At 43.4% G+C, this 23,688-nt stretch overlaps 1 protein-coding gene across 5 annotated transcripts in view; it reads right to left on the bottom strand.

Annotated features, from left to right (window-relative positions):
• The window catches only part of TMEM266 (transmembrane protein 266), a 102,521-nt gene that overhangs the window by 24,022 nt on the left and 54,811 nt on the right, over window positions 1–23,688 (bottom strand). For all 5 annotated transcript variants that reach the window (XM_038766916.1, XM_038766918.1, XM_038766914.1 and 2 more), the window contains 4 exons: window positions 21,761–21,817; window positions 20,711–20,849; window positions 19,440–19,555; window positions 3,963–4,146 (listed from right to left, as the gene is read on the bottom strand). In XM_038766916.1, the coding sequence (XP_038622844.1) occupies window positions 3,963–4,146; window positions 19,440–19,555; window positions 20,711–20,849; window positions 21,761–21,817 (496 nt within the window). The remainder of the gene's footprint in view (window positions 1–3,962; window positions 4,147–19,439; window positions 19,556–20,710; window positions 20,850–21,760; window positions 21,818–23,688) is intronic.

Here is a 23,688-nt window from a genome sequence, read left to right as displayed (position 1 = left end):
AGGTAATAATAATAATAATAATATAATAATAATAATGGTAATTGTTAAGTGCTTACTAAGTGCTGAGCAGTGTTCTAAGTGCTAGGTAGATATAAGGTAATCAGGTTGGACACGGACCCTGCCCTACGTGGGGCTCACATTCTTAATCCCCATTTTATAGACGAGGTAACTCAATCATAGAGAAGTTAAGTGACTTGCCCAAGGTCACACAGCAGACATGTGGCAGAGCCAGAATTAGGACCCATATCCTCTGACGCTCATGCCCATGCTCTTTTCACCAGGCTACACTTAGATACCTGTGACTTTTCGGGGTGGCCCTTTTTTCTATGAAGACACGAGTTACCACTCTACTTCGGTAGACAAATCTGGCTGGTTTCTGGGTCCCAGGACCAGTGAGAAAATTGTGACAGAAGCTTTACAAGGGTTGAAATATTAAAACGTTTCACTGATACCCAGGGCACACCTGGGGCAGACTGTGTGGTGACCCCAGACAAAACCAGAACAATAAATGTGGACATAAGATTTTTTGGGATGATTTTTGAGAGGCAGATGCACCCCAAATTGTTTTTTCAAGGGTAGCTTGTGTCAAGGCTACCCGGGATTGTGTCTTACCTCCCATTCCCAACCATTTTGATTTCTACTTCGCAACAAGGGACTTTTCACAAGTAGGCAACTGAAAATTATGCCCTTTTGTAATGCCATGGGCAGTTAAATGGAGTAATCCTTGAATGCTAGAAGAACACAACCTGTACCTTTGGATCAAACCAGGGGTGGAGTGGGGGAGATTCAGTCTCCACAGTGCAAATCCTTTTGCCTGATCTGGGTGGTGTAGAATTGTTGATTTGGTGAGTCTGCCCTGTGGGCTTGAAAGTGAAATACAGCCCATCTCATTTTCCCTGCTCTAATGTAATATTATACCTGCACAACTCTAACCACTCTTATTTGTGTACTTGTGGTATCTGAAGAAGGCAGTGCCCTTGGCCAGGTACAAAATAACTTCATTTTCTTACCTCCCTGTCTCAAAGCCTTGGGGTAAATGGTAACCCTATGGTGCCACAGAACCTATTCTGCTTCTCATTCCACGGAATGGAGGGCACGACAATAAAATCATCCTGAAGATGATGAACGATGGGTGAATTCATCATTCACTATGATGAATGTTTATCAAGTGCCCGAAAATGTGTGACACTGTTAAGTGGTTTGACCATTGTCTAAAATCACTTCCAATTCATTTTACTCCATTCGGGCAGATTTGTTCCTGTGCCCATTTTTTCCATCCTCCTCCTACTCCTCCTCCTTCTCCTCAGTAGCATTTATTGTTATTACTGCCAGAGTTAGAAGATACAATCCCTGCTAGCGAGGAGTTTACATCCTACTGGGATGCGGGGAGACAGACAAACCAATAAGGGGAGAAATAGTGTACATAACATATGTACTCAGCGCTTAGAACAGTGCTTTGCACATAGAAAGTGCTTAATAAATGCCATTATTATTATTATTATTATGTACATAAGTGCTTAAAGAACAGAGCTAATCTTAGTGCTTTGGGTGTGGAAGGAATGAGGTGAAAGTTGGGGGATACAAGGTGGGAAGATTAGAGATTGCTCAGAGAAGATCTCCTGGAGGTGATGTCTTCTCAGAAGGGCTTTTTGATTTGGAGTACTGGTCTACCAGATGTGAAAGGGGAGGGAGTTTCAGGCAAAGGGGAGGGTGTGAGAAAGGAGTCCACAGCAGGAGAGACAAGAACAAGGCACAGTGAGGAGGTTTGCTTTGAGGCCAAGCTGGGGTGTAATGGGGGCACTAGAGTGGATAAATAGGAGGGATTTGTTTGAGTGCCAATGGTTAGGCATTTCCGCTTGATGAGGAGAGAAACGGGAAAGGTTTTTGAGGAGTGGGAAGATGTTTTAGAAAAAGATTCCGGCACAGAAGAATGGCTCTGGTAGGGAGCTCAGCAAGGAAGATACTATAGTAGTCAAGCTGGGATATGATAAGTGCCTGGACAGCATACGGTGTCTGTTCAGATAGGAAGGGATGGGTTCTGGAAATGCCTGGAAGAAGACTGACAGGATTTGGTGAAAGACTAGATGTGGTGGTTGAAAAGGAGGGAGGGGACAGGGGTAATTCCAAGGTTGCAGGCTTCAGAGATGGGAAGGATGGTTATGTTGTTTACTGTGATAGAAAGTGAGACGAAGGAAAGGATTTGGCAGTGTGGGAGGGCAGTTGAGGAATTGGGTTTTAAAGTTTAGGCTTTCTCATCTCTTATTAGTCATTTGTTATGTAGTCCTTCCTGGGGCAATGTCAAAGAACATTCATTAAACTGGGGTCACTTTTACTGTGGCTCAATAATTATGGTATTGATTAAGTGCTTACTCTGTGCCAGGCACTGTACTAAGCACTGGGGTGGATACAAATAGCAAATTGGGGTGGGCTCAATACTTGTTAGATTATAAACCCGGGCAGTGGTAAAGTCACCTACCCCTATTTTATTCTCCCAAGCAATCATTTAACCAGTCATATTTATTGAGCACTTAGCATGTGCAGAGCACTGTATTAAGCATTTGGGAAAGCACAGTACAACAGAGTTGGTAGGTGCGATTCCTGCCTACAAGGAGCTTACAGTCTACAGTAGATGCTCACTAAATACCACTGATGATGTGGCTTGGATGTGACTTTTTATGTTATTTGTTAAGCACTTACTAATTGTCAAATGCTGTTCTACAAGCTGAGGTAGGTACAAGTTAATTAGATCAGACACAGTCCCTGTCCCATGGGGCGCACAGTCTAAGTAGGAGGGAGACCAGGTATCCCCATTTTATAGTTGAAGAAACTGAGGCACAGAGACATGTAGTGACTTGCCCAAGGTCACACAGCAAGCAATTGGCAGAGCTGGGATTAGAACCCAGGTCCTTTTGATTTGTGGGTCCGTGCTCTCTCCACTAGGCCACGTTGCTTCTCAAGGACCTCCAGGACCAACAGAGCCACTCATTTGTAGTGTCCCCTTTCACTGTACCCCCAAAACTGGGCCTGGCCCTCCCTGCACCCCCAAGCCCTCTCCACCTAGCAGGGCCTTAAGCCCCTCTCTACCTTGGACTTCCATCCCAAACCTCCCCCAGCTAGCATGCATATTGCTCTGTTCTGGTAACTGTAACGGCTGCCTCTCCGTTTAGACTGTAAGCTCCTTGTGGCCAAGAACATATTGTACTGCACTCTCCCAAGTGCTTAGCACAGTGCCCAGCACACAGTAAGCACTCAATTAATACCACTAGTTGATTGACCGATTGATGGATAATGGGGCCTGTCCTTGGAGTAGACTGTGAGCCCACTGTTGGGTAGGGACCGTCTCTATATGTTGCCAACTTGTACTTCCCAAGCGCTTAGTACAGTGCTCTGCACACCGTAAGTGCTCAATAAATATGATTGATTGATTGACTGATTGACTGATTGATTGGAGACAGTGTCAGTTGTTCCCCTGGGAGGTTGCAGATGTTCCTCTAGTCTGTAAGCTTGCTGTGGATAGGGACCAGGTTGGCTAGTTCTGTTGTATTGTGCTCTCCCAAGCTCTTAGTACAGTGCTCTGCACATAGTAAATGCTCAATAAATACAATTTATTAATCGACTCAGTGGAACTCTCTGGAGAAATGAAAAGAAATGAAAAGAGAAGCGGCATGGCGTAGCGGATAGAGCACAGGTATGGGAGTCAGACGGCCATGGGTTCTAATCCCGGCTCCGCCATTTGTCTGCTGTGGGACCTTGGGCAAGTCATTTCACTTCTCTGTGCCTCAGTTACCTCATCTGTTAAATGAGGATTGAGACTTGTCCCACTTGGTACAAGGACTGGGTCCAACCCAATTTGCTCGTATCCACCCCAGAGCTTAGAACAGCGCCTGGCACATAGTAATCGCTTAACAAATACCATAAAAATAAGAATAACCAAACAGCAGGCAGAAGGAAGAGCCACTCACCTCGGGGTGACCGCAAGTTGGTGATGTTCTCGGTTGTTTCATCGTCTGAGTCTCCCGTGTCCACCACCTTGTACCGGCTGCTCTTTTTGTCCAACACATGAGAGACTTGCAGCGCTGCCTCTCGCTCTGCTGCCAAGTCCAGGTCTTGCTGGGCCAGGTGTGCCCGCAGCTGCCTAATTTCAAACTAAAAGGACAAGGGAAAGTTTATCAATGAGCTCTGACACCTTCGCTACGATGCGACCAGGGCTCAGGATAGAGAATAATAGTTGTGCTATTTGTTATGTGCTTACTATGTGCCTGCCACAGTACTATGCTCTGGGGTAGATATAATAATAATAATAATAATAATGGCATTTGTTAAGTGCTTACTATGTGCAAAGCACTGTTCTAAGCACTGGGAGGATACAAGGTGATCAGGTTGTCCCATGTGGGGCTCACAGTCTTCATCCCCATTTTACAGATGAGGTAACTGAGGCCCAGAGAAGTTAAGTGACTTGCCCAAGGTCACACAGCAGACATGTGGCGGAGCCGGGATTTGAACCCATGACCTCTGACTCCAAAGCCCGTGCTCTTTCCACTGAGCCACGCTGCTTCTCTAAAGTCTGCTACCTAAGCAATCCACCTATCTTCCATGTCTCTCAAGCCCTCAGCATGATTCCTCTTTCTACAAACCTCCACATTCTGTTAATCTCCAAATTCTGAATTTTTTTTCTCCCCAGCATCTCCAGAATGTGTCCATTCTGCTTGAACTCCCCACTCCTCAAAAATCTCCAACAATACAGGGAACAAGGGACAGGGGATCAGGTTGAATCCCTACCTGTGTTTTCTCTCCCAGTGCTTAGTACAATGCTCTACACACAGTAAATGCTTAATAAATGTTATTGTTACCACTAGCCTCCAGGCACTCAATCATTTCTCTCACCTCCTCTTTATCATCGCTCTTCCCCCCTACATCCCACTACTCACTCTTCAAATGTCAACCTTCTCACTGTGCCTCTCTCTCTCTCTCTCTCCCTCTCTCTCTCTGTCCTCTCCCTCCCTCTACTGAGTACCTGATCATGCCCTCCCCCTCTGCCTGAAACCCCTTCCCCAGCATATCTGGCAGAGCACCCTTCTCCCCATCTAACAAGACCTTCTAAAATCCTATCTCCAGGAGGTCTTCCCTGATTAATTTCTCATTTCCCCACTGTTTCCATCCTTCTGCCACTTAAGCACTTCAGATCAGATCACCTAATCTCCTGCATACTCCCTTCCCCTATAGCATTTATTTAAATATCTTTAAACTGTGAGATTTCCCCAATTTATTTTAGTGCCTATCTCCCTGGATTAGATTCTAAATTCCTTGGGGGCACGGATCCTGTCCATTAATTCCACTACACTTGCCCAAGTGCACTGTATAGTCCTGTGCATATAGTAAGCATTCAGTAAGTACTGTTGATAGACTGATTTAAACACTGGTAGCACACACCCTTGAGAAGTAGTGTTTCCATATACTATAAATATAGATAGATAGATAGATAAAGATATAAATTGTGAGCCCCATGCAGGACAGGGACTGTGTCCAACCTCATTAGTTTGCATCTACCCTAGTGGTTAGTACAGTGCATGGTGCATAGTAAGCGCTTAACAAATATCAATAGGAAAAACAGCCTTGGCCTTCTATCCCTCTGAGCCGCTGAGCATAACTCCAAGTGTCTCCACCAGCCTCCCTTCAATCCATTCCGGGGCTTTTCTCCTGTCCTACCTTAAACCAGCAGGGACTAGAAACATTTAAACACTGGAAACACACCACCTCAAAATTTAGATCATTAGGAAGACAGTTGCTGTGGCTGCTGTAAATGTTGGACTCTGAGTTGGAAAGAGCCTGAAACTCTGCTCCTGTATCGAATAATAATGATGATAGTATTTGTTAAGCGCTTACTATGTGCAAAGCACTGTTGTAAGTGCGGGGGAGGTTACAAGGTGATCAGGTTGTCCCACAGGGGGCTCACAGTTTTAATCCCCATTTTACGGATGAGGTAACTGAGGCACAGAGAAGTTAAGTGACTTGCCCAAAAGTCACACAGTTGACAGTTGGCGGAGTTGGCATTTGAACCCATGACCTCTGACTCCAAAGCCTGGGCTCTTTCCTGCGGATCTTTAAAGGCCTCGGCCATGAGTGGTTGATGACATAGGTGTGTTTTGATTTTTAAGAGACAATTGTTAGGTGTACACCTTCCTCAAACCATGACATCACTTGCGATCTACATTCCTCCATACATATACACTCTATGGCACTTTATTTGCTTTTAGACTTTATTTGCTCTTAGGACCCTCTCTGGGACTATGATGCCCTCTTACTTCTAATCATCCTTACTAAAGGACTCAAACATTTTCTAAAACTCTCATCTAAAACAAAGATGTTTTGGATGCCAAGTCAGTTAACTTGATCACTGTTTATCCAGCATCAAAAATAGGACCTGGGTGTTTAAAGGTTTATAGACACTGAATTCTGAAACTTATTAGCTAAGTGAATGAGAACTGGGATTTCAACCCTGTGATGCTAAATGGTCAGTCCATGTTACCCCAAACTTTAGGAATCTCCAGTGTTTGCCAATCCAACTCCTCATCAGACAGAAACTCCTTACTATTGGTTTTAAAGCACCCGATCACCTTGGCCCCTCCTACTTCACCTTGTTACTCTTTTACTACAAACCAGCCTGCACACTTCATTCTTCTAATGACAACCTAATCACAGTAATTCAATCTCACCTACCTCACCAATAACCTCTCACCCATGTCCTGCCACTGGCCTGGAATGCCTTCCCTCTTCCTATCTGACAGACAATTATTCTCCCCACTTTCAAAGCCTTATTGAGGGCACATCTCCTCCAAGAGGCCTTCCCTGACTAAACCCTCATTTCCTTTTCTTCTGCTCCCTTCTGTGTCACCCTGACTTGCTCCCTTTATTCATTCATTTATTATGAGAAACAGCATGGCTCAGTGGAAAGAGCATGGGCTTTGGAGTCAGAGGTCATGGGTTCAAATCCCGACTCTGCCACCTGTCAGCTGTGTGACTTTGTGCAAGTCATTGCACTTCTCTGTGTCTCAGTTCCCTCATCTGCAAAATGGGGATTAAGACTGTGAGCCCCCTGTGGGACAACCTGATCAACTTGTAACTCCCCAGTGCTTAGAACTGTGCTTTGCACATAGTAAGTGCTTAATAAATGTCATTATTATTATTATTATTATTATATCCCCCACCCAGCCCCACAGTACTTATGTACATTGTACTTTCCAAGCGCTTAGTACAGTGCTCTGCACACAGTAAGTGCTCAATAAATACAATTGAATGAGTGAATGAATGTCTGTAATTTATTTATATTGATGTCTGTCTCCTTGTCTAGACTGTGAGCTTGTTGTGGGTAGGAAATGTGTCCGTTGTTGTACTGTACTCTCCCAAGTGCTTACTACAGTGATTTACACACAGTAAGCTCTCAATAGATCCAATTGACTGATACTCTTTTAAAATCCACTTTGCCATCAGAAGGTAAACCAAATGTTATGATCTTAGATCATGCTGTGGCAGATGAGAAAATCTCAGCTTGTTTCATATAACAATAATGATCGTGGAATTTTTAAGTGCTTACTATATGCCAAGCACTGTACTAGGCACTGGGGTAAATGTAAGATAGTCATGTCCCATGTGGGACTCACAGTCTAAGCGGGAGAGAGAACAGGTGTTGAATCTCCATTTTGCCAATGAGAAACCTGAGGCACAGGGAAGTTAGATGACTTGCCTAAGGTCACCCAGCAGGTGAGTGGCAGAGTCAGGATTAGAACCCAAGTCCCCTTACTCCCACGCCCCTGCTTTTTCCACTAGGCTATGCTGCTTTCCAACTGATGCTGCTTCTCATGACTCATTTGTTCCAAAGGGTCATCTTTGGAAAGTTCGGAACATACAATCCCCATCTATTAATGCGAGGCTCTCTGTGGATCAAACATCCAACTGTTTAATAGTTGTCATTCACCAGACTGAAAGGCAGAGAAAGTGTTACGCTACCCAGAGATTTCCTCTTTCACTGAGGCCTCCCCTTTCCATTTCTGAGCACAATGAAATGAAACCCCCCCAAAATCCCTCGAAACATGAGGGAGAACAGGAAGCAGCCGTAGGAACTGTAGTCACCCTTCTCTTGATGACAGCTATGTTAAAGATGAGATGCTAAATGTTCTAACAAATGCTTTCCTTGCCTAGGAAATCTTTAAAGATGAGATGCTAAATGTTCTAACAAATGCTTTTCTTGCCTAGGAAATCTTTCTTCGCTGGGGGGATAATCCGTAAGAGTACTTTTCAAGGGCTTTCGGGGTTTGCAGTGGGGTTTTCAGGAACAGGCACAGTCTTCGCTGACAGATAATCATTGCCTGTCTAGGAATTCATCCGAGTTAAAAACGATGACCAGGTTAACAAGGTCACTGTAACGGAGGAGAAGTTAAAAACAGAAATAACTTTACTGCCATCTAATGTTCACAGGACAAAAATGTGCTAATTTCTGCCCAATTCCACGTAGTTACTATTATTTTTTGCCATGAATTATTATCCCAGATACCATGGGAGCTAGGCTGTTTTGATTCTTGCACACCTGCTGGATTTCATGGCACAGAGTAAAAATATTTCAAGTTTACACCTGATGGCTCCTTACTGAACTTTGCTTTTGGAGGCCTTACTTGGCATTTTGACTTAGCTGGAGAGCTGGTTGTAAATAATAATAACTGTGATACTACTAGTAGGCCAGCAATGTGCAGGAAAGGAGAGCTGAATGTACCTCAGTAGTATAAATACTAATGTGCTTTTCAGAGATTGAAAACTCGATACTGAATCCCAGCGGGAAATGCTTGAATGGGCCCTCAGCACGGACAAACCACAGATTGCTGTGTACGCGTTGGCTAAGATGCATCATTTGAGATCAGACTTGCCACGGGTGGTTGCCTGCTACACCTTCTCTGCAACCGCAAAAGCAAAGTACTTTTATTACAACCCATGCTAATGGCCTTTTTATGTCACTCCCACTTTATTCATTATTTATGTTGGGTAATGTGTATGGTGTGGTCCAGCCACTAAGACGGACAGTCTTAAATTTTTTCCAGTCAACAGGAGGCAAAACACAACCAAAGCCTCAAAAGTGCAAGCTAGGCCACAGTGAAGATATTTTCAAAGTTTCATTCCATGTCCATTTGTTTAAGACAAATGCCACAATCTAACCTGTAGCATGATTTCTGAAGCCAATGATAATTTCAGTAAAATAAACTTCTAGATCCTCATAGCAGTAAATCTGTAGTTAGATTAAATTCAGATATGCTGTTGGAACCTTCTATTTCACAGAAGAAAAACTACAGCCAATTGTAAATTCTTCCTTTTTTAATGCTTTGAAACACTGACATTCCATATCCTGGGCTATCTGTTAATGTACCAGTTTGCAGGAAGCGTTGGGTGAAATGGCCACAACTACAATGAATCCCAGAGTAGACCCAAGGAGACTGCTCCCCCTGAGGAATCCCTGAACTCATCCTGGAGCAGGTCTTCAACTATGGAACTCAGCCCTTAGGAATGTCACTATCTGGAAGATGGGAATGGCTTGACAAGGTGAGATGCTCTCTGAAAGCATAAAATCAGATTAGGTGATCTCTGGAGTCTACTTGAAGGATGCGTTGGGTGGGGACCGTCTCTATATGTTGCCAACTTGTACTTCCCAAGCGCTTAGTACAGTGCTCTGCACACAGTAAGCGCTCAATAAATACGATTGAATGAATGAATGAATGCGTTGAGCACTCTGCCACTGGTCCTCCCCATTTCCTTTCTGTTATACAGGCCAAGTAGGCTGGAAGCGTCTGAAGGGAAACTCAAAGGCAAGGTGATGGGTCACTGAAATAATAATAATAACGATAATAATTATAATACTATTTTTGTGCCAACTATGTGCCAATCACTGTGCTGAGTTCTGGGGTACATACAGGATAACTGGATTGGATACAGTCTCTGAGTCTTTTGTTTGTAAACCATACTACGGGCCATGTCGACTTGGGGTGTGTTGGGAACCAGTTGGGAAAAATTTCAGAATGGCCATAACCCCACTTAATACATTAGGCAATTATTTATAAAATGATAGAATGATGGGGGCCTATATGAATCTATAGGGAACACCTCCATCTACATTACTGGAGTGAGTAAAGGTGCCATCCATCCTGGCTGTTGTTTTACTCCATGGATCTGCGGCGACTCAAGAAGGAGCAAGAGAGGCAGCTTCCCTTTTAATGGTCCAGCCACGGAGTATAATTGACACGGCCTTGAACAGATCAATGGACACTTTAGCCAGAAGCTTGATCGCATCTAATGCAGTCGCAATAATTTTGCTCCATTCTATTAGTGCTGTCTGCACTGACCGCCCTGCCCTGAAAACTCATCTGCCATTGGGCCCCAATCCAATGTTTATTTCCATTACTTTAGCCATTGTTGGTAACAATAAAAATCAGGAGACAGTTGCAAACTAATGATTTACGAGCAGAGGGAAACCAAGGATGACCTTGGCCTGTTTCCATTCACTAAGAAAATGATTGGTAGTTAGATATAAATTTAAATTATTGCAGAAGGATAACATAAGTTATTTCTCTGATAGCTAATTTTATCAGCTAAATAGCCGGGTCATTAAGCTATCAGCTGTTTTACAAATCACTGCTCAAGTTAAAACAACTTAACTTGCCCTAGTCAAAGTTTTAATGAAAATGGTAATAAGGGGGTCTTATCTGCAGGGGCTCGGTAGGAATGATGCTTTCCAAAAGCCCAGGATATAACTGTGGCTCAGTCTCTGAAAAAAATGCAGGGCCAAAATGAACCAGGGAGAGGAGTGTGGAGTGTGAAAGTCATCACCTCATCCTTCAGTTTGTACTCTCCTCTGTGGCTGAAGCATGGGATGACCTAATGGACAGTGCATGGGACAGAGAGTCAGGGAAACTGGATTCTTATCCTGGTTCTGCCACATGTCAGCTGTGTGACCTCAGGCAAGTCACTTAACTTCTCTTTGTCTCAGTTACCTCATCTGTAAAATGGGGATCAAAAGTGTGAGCCCCATGTGGGTCAGGGACACTGTGTCCAACCTGATTACCTTGTATCCACCCCAGCACGTACTACAGTGCCTGACACATAGTGTTTAACAAATGGCATTCTTCTTCTTATTATTACATTTTACACTCTCCTAGCTCTCCCCCACTACTGTTTTCAGTCTGCTTTCAAGGAGCAGGCTCCAATGATTAAGAAGAGGTGCACATCCAGACAAAGGCTGCTTTTGGATCAGACTGTGTCTCCTGAAATAAAGGCCATTCTTCCTAAATTGATCTCTTCTCAGGCATCACTTGAGCACTCTTTCTCTGAAAAGTGGCAGTTAGGGGGTTTGCATCATTTTTTTAAGTAGGGGAAGAGGAATTGTATTCAATCTTCATGGGGGGGGGGGGGGGTGACTCCAAATAATAATAAATAATAATAATGGTATTTGTTATTACTATAAGCCAGGAGTTGGACACAGTCCCTGCCCCATATGGGGCTCACAGTTTCAACCCCCATTTTACAGATGAGGTAACTGAGGCACAGAGAATTGAAGTGACTTGTCCAAGGTCACACAGCAGACAAGTGGCAGAGCTGGGATTAGAAGCCATGATCTTCTGATTTCCAGGCCTGTGCTCTATCTAATATGCCATGCTGTTGTACCACCCCTATGCTGGGGATGAGGTGTATAGTCTTCTGCTGCCTTGGTAATACCTTGGGTGGTTGTGTTTTTCTTGTTCTTTCCACATGTCCATGGCTGAGGGAAAATAAAGGGAACAGTGTGCTCCTCACCTATCCAGTTGGTTCTCTCACTCTCTCTCCTGCTCTCTGGACTCCCGCAGTCCTCTACTTCAAGCCTCAGTGAATGGATTCCATCTAAATTAAGAGCCAAACTGTGCCTGGGTGGCCTAGTGGCTAGAATAAATGTAAAGAATCATAGGAGTGGTAGGTCAGATTGGCGGGCACAGAAGAGCTAGTTGCGTGTGTTTGTTCTGGCCTTGAAAATCTAGCTTGGGTTTTTCATGGTCTAAATGGGAGAGGATATCAATCAATCAACCAATCATATTTATTGAGTGCTTACTGTGTGCAGAACGCTGTAATAATAATAACGATGGTATTTGTTAAGCCCGTGCTATATGCCAAGCACTGTTCTAAGCGCCGGGGTTGGACACAGTTCCTGTCCCATATGAGGCTCACAACCCTTGTCCCCATTTTACAGATGGGGGAACTGAGGCACAGAGAAATTAAGTGACTTGTCCAAGGACACAGCGGATAAGTGGTGGAGCCAGGATTAGAACCTAAATCCTTCCATCTCCTAGTTCAATGCTCTATCCACTAGGCCATGCTGTACTAAGCATTTGGGAGAGTACAGCACAACAGTGTAACAGGCACATTCCCTGCCTTCAACATTCTTACAATCTAGAGGATGAGCTTATGGTTGAGAGATATCTACATTTGCAAAGGTTTAGATTTGACAGGATGGTTTTCAAGCCTCGACTCGTTTCTGTCATTCAACCCATATATTCAATTAGTCACCAATTCCTGTCAGTTCTACCTTCACAACATCTCCAGAATCCACCATTTCCTTTTATTCTAAACTGCTACCACATTTATCCAAGAGCATTTTTCATATCTAGCCGTGACTACTGCTTCATTCTACTAGCTGACTTCCCTGCCTCCTGTCTGTCCCCACTCCAGTCCATACTTCACTTTGCTGCCTAAATCCTTTTCCTAAAGAAAATAAAGAAAGTCTGTGTCTTTCCAGTCCTCAAAACTTCCAGTGGTTGCCTATCCACCTCTGCATCTGTATAGAAACTTACTCCTCCCCCTTCTACCTAATCTCACTGATTTTCTACTATGAGATGGCCCACACACTTTGCTCCTCTAATGTCACTGTATCTTGATCTCGTCCATCTTGCTGCCAACCCTTTGCCCAAGTCCCGCCTCTGTCCTAGAACTCCCTCATCGTTCATATGCAACTCTCCCTACCTTCAAAACCTTATTTAAAGCACATCTCCTTCAAGGGGGCTTCCCCGAGTCAACCCTCATTTTTCCTATTTGCCCTCCCTTCTGAACTTGGATCTGTGCCCTTTAAGTACTTGATATTCCCCTTACCCTCAGCCCCTTAATACTTTTGAACATATCTCTATTCCCTGCCATTTCCCCTATCTGTAATTTATTTCATTTCATTTTATTTCATTGTAATTTATTTTATTTCATTTATTTTGTCTCCCCTTCTAGACTGTAAGCTCCGTTTTAAATGGTATTTGTTAAGTGCTTACTATGTGCCAGGCACTGTACTAAGCACTGGGATACTTCAATCAATCAATGGTATTTATTGAGCACTAACTATATACAGAGCACTGTATTAAGCACTTGGGGATACAATGTAATTAGCACACACATTCCCTGCCCATAACGAGCATTACAGTCTAGAGGAATGAATGGGACAGGGACTGTGTCGATCTTTATTATTTTTTAACTACCTCGGAACTTAATACAGTGTTCAACATATAGTAAGCACATAACAAATACCACAGTTATTACTATCATTATTGTAATTATTATTGTTATTACTGTTTTGCTCAGTACCCAAAACACTTATTTCTCCTCTTTTCAATGACTTGTTCCATGTTATGGGCTTGGCTTGAGGTGTATAAGAGGCAACTCTGCTGTATAGAAAAGGAAGTTTACATGGTATAATTGACATAAGATGTGTATTATATTCATTTAGTTGGTAAACCACATGCAAATGTGACTCAACCAAGAGTCTAAACCAGCTTATGTAATGGCGGTAAACAATTTAATCTTTCAAAATACTTATTTATGGAAAGGCTAATATGAACCAGACCTCAACAGGCACTGACAGAACACATGCTGGGAAGAGAGCAATGAAAATGCAAAGCAGTGTTAAACTTCCATTTGGAAACCATTACACAACTAGTTTAGACATAAGTAAATTTCATTTTTTCAGGCAAGGTGTAATAAAAGTCTAGAAAATAGCTCAGCAAACTTGAAGAGCTCCGGGGGTGGGGGGGTGGAGAAGAGAGAGAGAGAGAGAGAAGAGATCTAAGTGATCCTTTAGGGCAGGGTACAAACACACACACACACACACACACGCACGCACGCACGCTAAGTTTAAAGCATGCATCCGGAACTACAGACTTCAAGATCCTATTCAATGCCATATTATTAATGACCTATTCAGGAAGAGAACGGAGATGACACTATGTGGATGGACAAAAATGAGTAGAAAATGATCAATGCACATTTTAATGGAGAATTCAATTTTTATTCAAAGACAAAAATGCCTGAATATTACTTATTCAGGGTTGACTTTTAATGATGAACAATGCTGCGCGTATCACTTCAATAATAATAATAATGGTATTTGTTAAGCACTTACTATGTGCCAAACATTATTCTAAATGCCGGGGTAGTATAAGGTTATCAGGTTGTCCCAAGTGGGGCTCACAGTCTTAATCCCCATTTTACAGATGAGGGAACTGAGGCACCGAGAAGTTAAGTGACTTGCCCAAGGTCACACAGCTGACCAGTGGTGGAGTCAGGATTAGAACCCACGACCTCTGACTCTGTGCTCGTTCCACTCAGCCAAGCTGCTTCTCTAAGCACCCTGTCCCCACTTCGAAAGGCTTAGGGTATAAGACTTCCACCTATTCTAGCACACTCTTTAATCGAACCTCTGAGGCTCACCCACATGCTCAAATTAATGCCAACTTTCTCAACTGTTCCCTAGTCCAGTCTCTCCAAACATGATAGAGACTTGGAGATGTTTTTTTCATCAGAATGTTTCACTGCTTTTGCATTTCTTTTCCAGATGTCACTCCACCTAGAGGGAACCTGTCTTTCTTTATTGGTCCTTTCCTGTGTAAATCCACCCAATTTGTTCTAAGACAGAAATATGCACACACAGCTGAGAAACCCCAGAGGGGAAATGACCTGGAAATTAAATCTCCAAAAGTGCAGAGTGATTGAAATAGGTGCAGCGGGGGGGGATCTAGTAGTCGCAAGAGGCTTCTGGATTTGGGGCATTCCAGAGCACCCGGAGATTTTTTTATTTTTTTCTTCCTCAGCCATATGGTGCTTGTGCTGTTAATGTGAATATTATTATGCTGACAACTTGTTCTCTGCTGAATTATGAAGCTGCTAATTTATGGAGGGAAGATGCAATTCTTGTGTCAATGTCTTTTAGTTGCTAACTGCAGCAAATTAGAGCGTTTACCCCGTATTACACAGTAGACAGACATTTGCTTGGCTGGGATTCAAGTTGTATTAAAACGAAGGAGATTTGTATGCCCTTGTTTGTCTCCAGTATATATTTTCTGAAGCAGAAGTCACCTGTCATCAGGAAGAATCTTATTTCCCTTCCACATTTCCTCCGATCTTGTTCTTCCTAACTACCTCACTGACTTCTTATCTTGACTCTCCGGATTCTGATCCCTCCTCATTCTACATATTTTGGTCCAGTCAACCTCACCCCCGGCCATTTCAACGCCCTCTGCCACCACCTCTTTCCAGTGCGGCCTAGTGGAAAGAGCACAGTCCTGGAATCAGAGGACCTGGGTTCTAATCCCGGCTCTACCAGCTGTCTGCTGTGTGATCTTGGGCAAGTCACTTAATTTCTCTGTGCCTCAGTTCCTTCATCTGCAGAATGGGTGTTCAATACCTGTTCTCCCTCCTACTTAGACCACTGTCCTATGAGGGAGCCCTACAAGGGACCTGATGACCTTGTATCTACCCCAGCACTTAATAACACGCTTGACATAGTAAGCACTGAATGAGTATTATTTTTATTATTAGTCCCCTTTGACTCATCATGAGGGGTGACTGGAAGGCCCTGGCCTTCTCAAAATATGAACTGAAGCTTCACTGAAAGATATTCTAAGCCTTGGGTCACGTCCATTGTTGAGAACAGTTAGAGATGCATGTGCTCACTTTCTGTTTTCCTCCCACCCCAACATTTTGGTTTCAAGGCGTTCTGTTTCTTTATGTTCAATTTCATTACCAAAATGATGGCCACTTTAGGGTTTAGCCTAAAGAGAGAAGCAGTGTGGCTTAGTGGAAACAGCATGGGTCTTGGAGTTGGGGGAACTGGGTTCTAATCGCGTCTCCGTCTCTTACCTGCTGTGTTACCTTGGACATGTCACTTAAATTCTCTGTGCCTCTACTGCCAGATGGGGATTTAATTCCTGTTCTCCCTCCCACGTAGACTGTGAGCTCCATGTGGGAACTGATTACTTTATATTCCCCCCAATGCTTAGTACAGTGCTTGGCCACAGAGTGAGCACTTAACAAATATCACAATTATTAACCAAACCTAAATGAACTGTTTTCAAGACTGAAAGAACTTTACCCATCTACAGGGTATGAGGCAAGGGGCAGGCATCCCTGTCTCCCTCCTGCCTTCTCCCATTTTCTCCGCCCTCTCCCTGCCTTAGCTTCTGTGCATGGCATAGGCCAGGAAAGTTAGGACTGGTTAAGCATGAGGTTAGAGAGGGGAAACGTTGCAAATCTTATGGTGCTGCTGGTTCCTCTAAATCTGAGTTTATCTGTTGAGACTCAACCAACCAACCAATCAATCAATCAATCATATTTATTGAGCACTTACTGCGTGCAGAGCACTGAACTAAGTGCTTGGGAGAGTACAATAACAGAGTTGGTAGAGGCGGAGACAAACATTAATACAAATAAATAAATTACAGATATGTACATAAGTGCTATGGGGCTGAAGGAGGGGTGAATAAAGGGTGCAAATCCTAGTACAAGACTCCCCATGCTTTCAAAATATGGGGCTAGGAGCAAGTGTTTATTTTTTACTTAATGGCATTTGTTAAGCTCTTACTGTGTGCCAGGCACTGTACTAAGTGCTGGGGTAGATATGAGATAATCAGATTGAAACACAGTCCATGTCCCACATGGGGCTCACAGTGTTAATCCCCATTTTACAGTTGAGGTAACTGAGACATAGAGAAATGAAGTGACTTGCACAGGGTCACACAGCAGACAAGTACTCCTTCTTAGGTTCTCCTAGGTTCTCTGTATCCAAAGGCCAGCCTAATCCTCTTCGACCTCTCACCTGCCTTTGACACTGTTGACCACCCCTTCTCCTGGAAACATTATAGTAATAATAATTGTAATTACGGTATTTGTAAAGCACTTAATATGTACCATGCACTGTTCTTAGCACTGGGGTAGATACGAGTTAATCAGGTTGGACACCGTCCCTGTCCCACATGGAGCTCACACTCTTAATCCCCATTTTAGCCCAGATCCCCAGATGAGGTAACTGAGGCCCAGAGAAGTTAAGTGACTTGCTCAAGGTCCCACAGCAGATAGGTGGTGAAGTCGGAATGAGAACCCGGGTCCTTCTGACTCCTAGACCTATGCTCTATCCATTAAGCCATGCCATTATTCAACTTTGGCTTCACTGATACTGTCCTCTCCTGGTTCTCCTTCTATCTCTGGCTGCTCAATCTCAGTCTTTTTTGTGGGATCCTCCTCTAACTTCCCACCCCCTTACTGTGGGGGTCCCTCAAGTTTCAGTTTCAGGTCCCCTTCTATTCTCCATCTATACCCACTCCATTGGAGAACTCATTGCTCCCATGGCTTCAACTACCATCTCTGTGTGTACAATCCCCAAATCTACACCTCCAGCCCTGACCTCCATCCTCTGCAGTCTCACATTGCCTACTGCCTTCAGGACATCTTTTCTTGGATGTCTGCCCAACACCTCAAATTTAACATGTCCGAAACAGAATTCCTTATCTTCCCACCCCAATTCTGTTCTCCCTTCAACTTTCCCATCACTGTAGACAGCAGCCCATCCTTCCTGCCTCACAAGCCTATACCCTTGGCACTATCCTCAATTTATCTCCCTCATTCAACCCATATATTCAATCTGTCACTAAATCCTGTCAGTTCAACCTTCACAACATTGCTAAAATCCCCCTTTCCTCTCCTTCCAAACTGCTACCACATTAATCCAAGCACTTATCCAATCCCTCCTTGATTACTGTATCAGCCCACTGTCTCACCCCACTCCACGCCATACTTCACTCTGCTGTCCGGATCATTTTTCTACAAAAACGTTCAGGACATGGTCTCCCACTTCTCAAGAAACTCCAGTGGCTAGTCATCCACCACCTCATCAAGCAAAAACTCCTCACTATTGCCGCTGATGGCACTCAAGAATACTGGATAATAATAATAATGATGGCATTTATTAAGTGCTTACTATGTGCAAAGCACTGTTCTAAGTGCTGGGGAGGTTACAAGGTGATCAGGTTGTCCCACGGGGGGAATCATAGTCTTAATCCCCATTTTACAGATGAGGGAACTGAGGCACAGAGAAGTTAAGTGATTTGCCCAAAGTCACACAGCTGGCAATTGGTGGAGTCGGGATTTGAACCCATGAACTCTGACTCCAAAGCCCGGGCTCTTTCCACTGAGCCATGCTGCTTCTCCGATACCCACTTTACTGGCTCCTCTTCCCCCACTATAATATCCGGAAGCATACAGTCTAGCTGAAAACTCTCTATCCAGTATAAAAATATTAATTATTATGATAGTAGTATATGTTAGTCCCCTACTATGTGCCAAGCACTGGGGGAGACACCACATAATCAGTCTCTGTCCCACACTGGGTTCACAGTCTGAGTAGGAGGGAGAACAGGTATTGAATTCCCATTTTACAGATGAAGAAACATGCACAGAGAAGTTAAGCGACTTGCCCAAGGTCATATAGTAGGTAACTGGGGGGATGGGGATTAGAATCTGCATCCTCTGACTTCCAATAATAATAATAATAATTGTGATACTATGTGGCAGGCACTGGAGGGAACACAAGTAAATCGGATTGGACACAGTCCCTGTCCCACATGGGACTCATACCCTTCCTTAATCCCCATTTTACAGACGAGGTAACTGAGGCACAGAGAAGTCAAGTGACTTCCCCAAGGTCACTCAGCAGACAAGTGGCGGGGCCGGGATTAGGACCTTCTGACTCCCAGGCTTGTATTGTATAAACAAGGCCATGCTGCTTCTTCATCAGGTTCTTTCCACTAGACCTCACTGCTTCTCACGAATGGCCACCCTAGTCACATTTGCCAGTATAATCCATTTTGAGACCGGATCCCACACCCCTTGCTCCCGTCACTCATATCCCCATCGCCGTTGCCTCCCAGCAGAGGTCTAGAGATCCAGCCCTCTGATGGCACAGGAAGAAGCTGAAAATTCCTTACAGCAGCTGCAGGCTGCAGGCTCCAATGGAATCTTAAAGCTTGCAATATGTCACTGAATTAGATCTGGCCATTTCAAGCTTCAAAAAAAAAAAAATCAATGTTGTCTGCAAAACCCCAGCCAAAGTAAAGTAAATGGCTTATTACCCCTTGTTCTTGGCAAATCTGTGTTAGTCTTTCCAGCTGCTCATCTTGGATGACCTTTGCTTTCTCATACTGTTGAATGACCATCTCCATCTCCACTTTCACTGGCAGAACATAAGCTGGAAAAAGAGAAACACAATTGCCTGAAGAAACTCAAGAGTGACAGTGCTTCTCTGGAGTGGGGTGGAAGTTACACTCAGCAGCCTGCCTTGGAATCTCACTGGCTTCTTTAAGCTCGTTTATTTCACCATTGGTCCTGAATAAACCCAACAACAAGACAGCTGCTTGTCCTACAAGCCTTCTCTTACTGTAGGGATTGTTCCCCAAACCCCTTCAGAGGAGTGGGTAGGAAGTTTATAACAACATAAAATTACAAACCAGGGAACACAATAGTAGAAGTAGCGGTAATGGTATTTGCTGAGCATCAACTGGGGCAATACACTGCTCTTAGCAAAGAAATATCTAAGGTATCTCTTGGTGGGTAAGGAAGTGAGGAAAAGCCAGAGACATTTTAAGCAGTTTCTGATTTCCCCAAATGCCTCCCTATACTGGATTACTTTGCAAGCAGGAGGATCAATTCTCCACAGGATTTTGGGATGCTCTAAAGGATTTTCTCCCATCCTCAGGGAACCAATTATCACTTTTTTCACATAAAAAGTGTCCTTTTGAACAATAGCGGTGCTTATCCTCAACTCTGTCCCAGTTTTCCCCTCTGCCATCTTGGTCTTCATTTGCTCTAGTATACCCCAAATGGGATTACTATCTCTCTGTCCTTAGGAATCGCTTCCCGCCTGGCACTATCTTGCCAGTTCCCTGCTGAAAGCAACAGACACCCATGAGGAAGCACCAGTCCATGTATAGTTTAAGTGAACATCAGGTTCATACTGAGCATTTCTGCAAGGGAGAGGAGTTGCCTAAGGTCAGGAACAAAGGAAGCAGCTGAGAAGAGTTCAAGAAAGAGGTACTTATGGGTACATAGGCACTATGGAGTATATGCAGAATGCATGGTCTCTGTCCTCAAGGAGATGACACTTTAATGGCCTGGGTAAAGGGCAAAAGGATTGGTATAAGAGATATCGCTACATAACACAAATGAAACATTCCAACTGGAACACATGGAATGGAAAAGGATATTTGTTAAAATGCTTTCTCTACCCCCTGCAAACACAAAAGAGTGACAACCCCAACGAGTAACCGTATGCTGTACAGATTAACTGTATGCCACTTGCCATAAATCAACCACTTTCCCCATGTTTTCTTGGCTTGCCACTTACCATCGATGATTCTCTTCACTCTCCAAATCCGCAGGGTTATAATGAGGCTGATGGCATCCCAAGGGCTACTGGGCCCATTGGCTACAGTGGAAGCTACCATGGGGGCCAAGGACAGGATAATCACAGCCCCATCAAAAACCTAAATGGAAAAGGATTTCAGGAGCTCGAGTTACTAAAATGCCTTGAGAGGAATCAAAACAACCCTAAAGAAGACCGTGTAAAGGGTCTGAAGCCCAGGCAGGGGAAAGGGGCAAACAGTAGCATTTTTTTTCACAAAGCACAGGAGATAATCTAAAGGAGACATGGAAAAGTCAAATGAAAGGTTCTTCGACTTTTATATCGATAAGCAGAGATGGTTTTTCTGTGGTCCCAGAATTTTCCTCAGTTCCCAAGACTTATTCACCTCTGAAGCATGGTGACCAAGTCATGAGATTATTTGGGGGAGCAGTGCATTTGTGGGGGAGAGATTGGGCTGAGAATTGGATTCTCCAGATGTTTAATCCTATTCCCATTAAATCCATGTGATGCTCTGTCCATCAGCAATTTATAGATTATCCATCGCTTTATTTGTGTTTTTCTCAAATGTATTCCATGTCTGCTTCTGGCATCCTAAACTTTCCACAGAGGAATATAAAGAACCAATAAACTCATAGCTGGCCCTGCTTTCTGCCAAGGTAGGCAAAACTCAAGAGCTTTAAAGCCTATGCCCTCTGTTAACATATTGTGATATTGGTGAGCTAGGAGTCCAGTTTGAAAAGCCATAAATTGTAAAACAGAAAACCCATTCCCTTTGCTGCCTTTTCCATTTCTTCCCCCATTAAAGAGAGCCCCAGAGAAATCTGCAGATTCATTCATTCATTCATTCAATCAACTGTATTTATTGAGTGCTTACTGTGTGCAGAGCACTGTACTAAGCATTTGGAAAGTACAATTTGGCAACAGAGACAATCCCTACCGAACAACGGGATCACAGTCTAGAAGGGGGGAGAAAGACAACAAGATGATTTTCTTCCAAAGCAAAAGAATATGGATGTGTCCTATTGGCCTTACCTCAATTTTGTTTTCAATATAGTCCCATATTCCGAGGACCACAATTCTTAAAATTGTCTGAGGAGAGAAATTTAGAAAAGAGACAGTAGTTTCAATTTATTTTAGGGATATTATATACTCAAAGTTTCTCATCAGTGAACAGTGTATTTCATACCTCCTTGAGTGATTATTATTATAATTATTAATATTATTATTATTAATAAATTGTGATATTTGTTAAGGACTTACAATATGCCAAACACTTTACTAAGTGCTGCGGTAAATATGAGACAATCAGGACCTATGTGAGGCTAACAGTCTTAATCCCCATTTTACAGATGAGGTAACTGGCACAGAGATGGGAATTGACTTGCCCAAGGTCACACAGCAGACAAGTGGCAGAACTGGGATTAGAAGCCAGGTCCTTCTGACTCGCAGGCCCATGCTCTATCCAGTAGGCCATCCCGCTTCTATCAGAACTGGAGGATTGATGCTAGACCCTAATTTACACTCATGATATTAAATTTGATCCCAGAAGAAATTCCAAGAGCGTATTTTTTTTATTAAAAATGGTGGTGACTCAGTCTATGAATTTTCTTCGAAGAGTTTCCCAGTCAATTGTTTACCCTTTCTAATAATTACCCTTTCAGGAGTTAGCCTCTCCTGAATATGCTGTTTGTTTCAAAATGCCTCCTCTTCTCTATTAATTGAAGGATGGCTTACATTTACAGTATCAGATTTGGACTGTACCCACTCCAACACCTTTATCTTTGTCTCCCACTATAAAAATGAGAGTAAAACTGTAAATAAAACCCTTATTTACCTCACCTTCATATTTGTTATAGAGCAAGAAACCTTAGTTGAGTTTAATTAGTTCTAAGAAATAGGGATCTGAAAAAACATCCAACAAGCCAACAGAAAATTCTCCACAGAATGCCTAGTCTCTCTGTTTGTTTCTCAGTTGCTAATTGTTACTTATAAAATAAATGGTAATTAACAAATGTTACAGTATTGTGCTCGGTTCCTAGAGCTTTTTATTTTCAAAGAGCGATACAAGCATTAATTATTTTTTTGTGGTATTTGTTAAGCGTTTAGTATGTGCCAGGCACTGTTTTAAGCTCTCAGGTAGATATTTTAAGCTCTCGGGTAGATACAAGATAATCAAGTGGGACACAGTCCATGTCCCACATGGGGCTCACAGTCTCCAACCCCATTTTACAGATGAGGTAACTGAAGCACAGGGAAGTCAAGTGACTTGCCCAAGGCCACACAGCATACACGTGTTGGAGTAGAATTAGAACCCAGGTCCTTCTAACTCCCAGGCTCAGGCTTTATCCACTTTGCCACACTGCAAAATTCAAAGTAACAAACAGACAGTGCTCTGCACATAGTAAGCGCTCAATAAATACGATTGATGATGATATTGGGACCCAAGAAGGACGAAGTCAAGATTAGTGATCAATCTATCATTTTAAAATTGTTCCCGTTGCACAAAGCAAAGTGCAAAATGGAGCATTGAAAATCTTTTTCTGCCCCTCTAGAGGCTATTGATCTCAGAGGGGCCCTTACAGCATTCCAGGTGAACTCATTTAGGTAAAGCCAAATATGGCTGACCTCCTAATTAGAGAAAATAAGGAGCCAGGTGCATTAGATGTACATCACTGGGCCCAGAACCTCACCTGGAAATCATCAAGTCATTCCCAGAAACTACTTTTCAGTGCAGCAGTGAGGAGAGCTTTAACAGTAGAGGAGGTGGATTTGCTCTATCTCATGGAGCAGCCAGGATGGTGTATGTGTTCCCAGCCAGAGGAGATAGGAAATATTTTGGGAAATATCACCTGGTCAAGGATGTAAGGGGGTTTGTTTTTTTTTTCTACCTTGTCTCCCATGAATGGCTGGGAAAGGTGGGATTCACAAGGACAGTCACCGTTTGGATAACCCACCCCACT

This window comes from Tachyglossus aculeatus, chromosome 26, assembly GCF_015852505.1.
Source record: "Tachyglossus aculeatus isolate mTacAcu1 chromosome 26, mTacAcu1.pri, whole genome shotgun sequence".
Classification (NCBI taxonomy): domain Eukaryota; kingdom Metazoa; phylum Chordata; class Mammalia; order Monotremata; family Tachyglossidae; genus Tachyglossus; species Tachyglossus aculeatus.
Note: the sequence above shows the minus strand (reverse complement) of the source record. Positions and strands in the feature narration are given on the sequence as shown.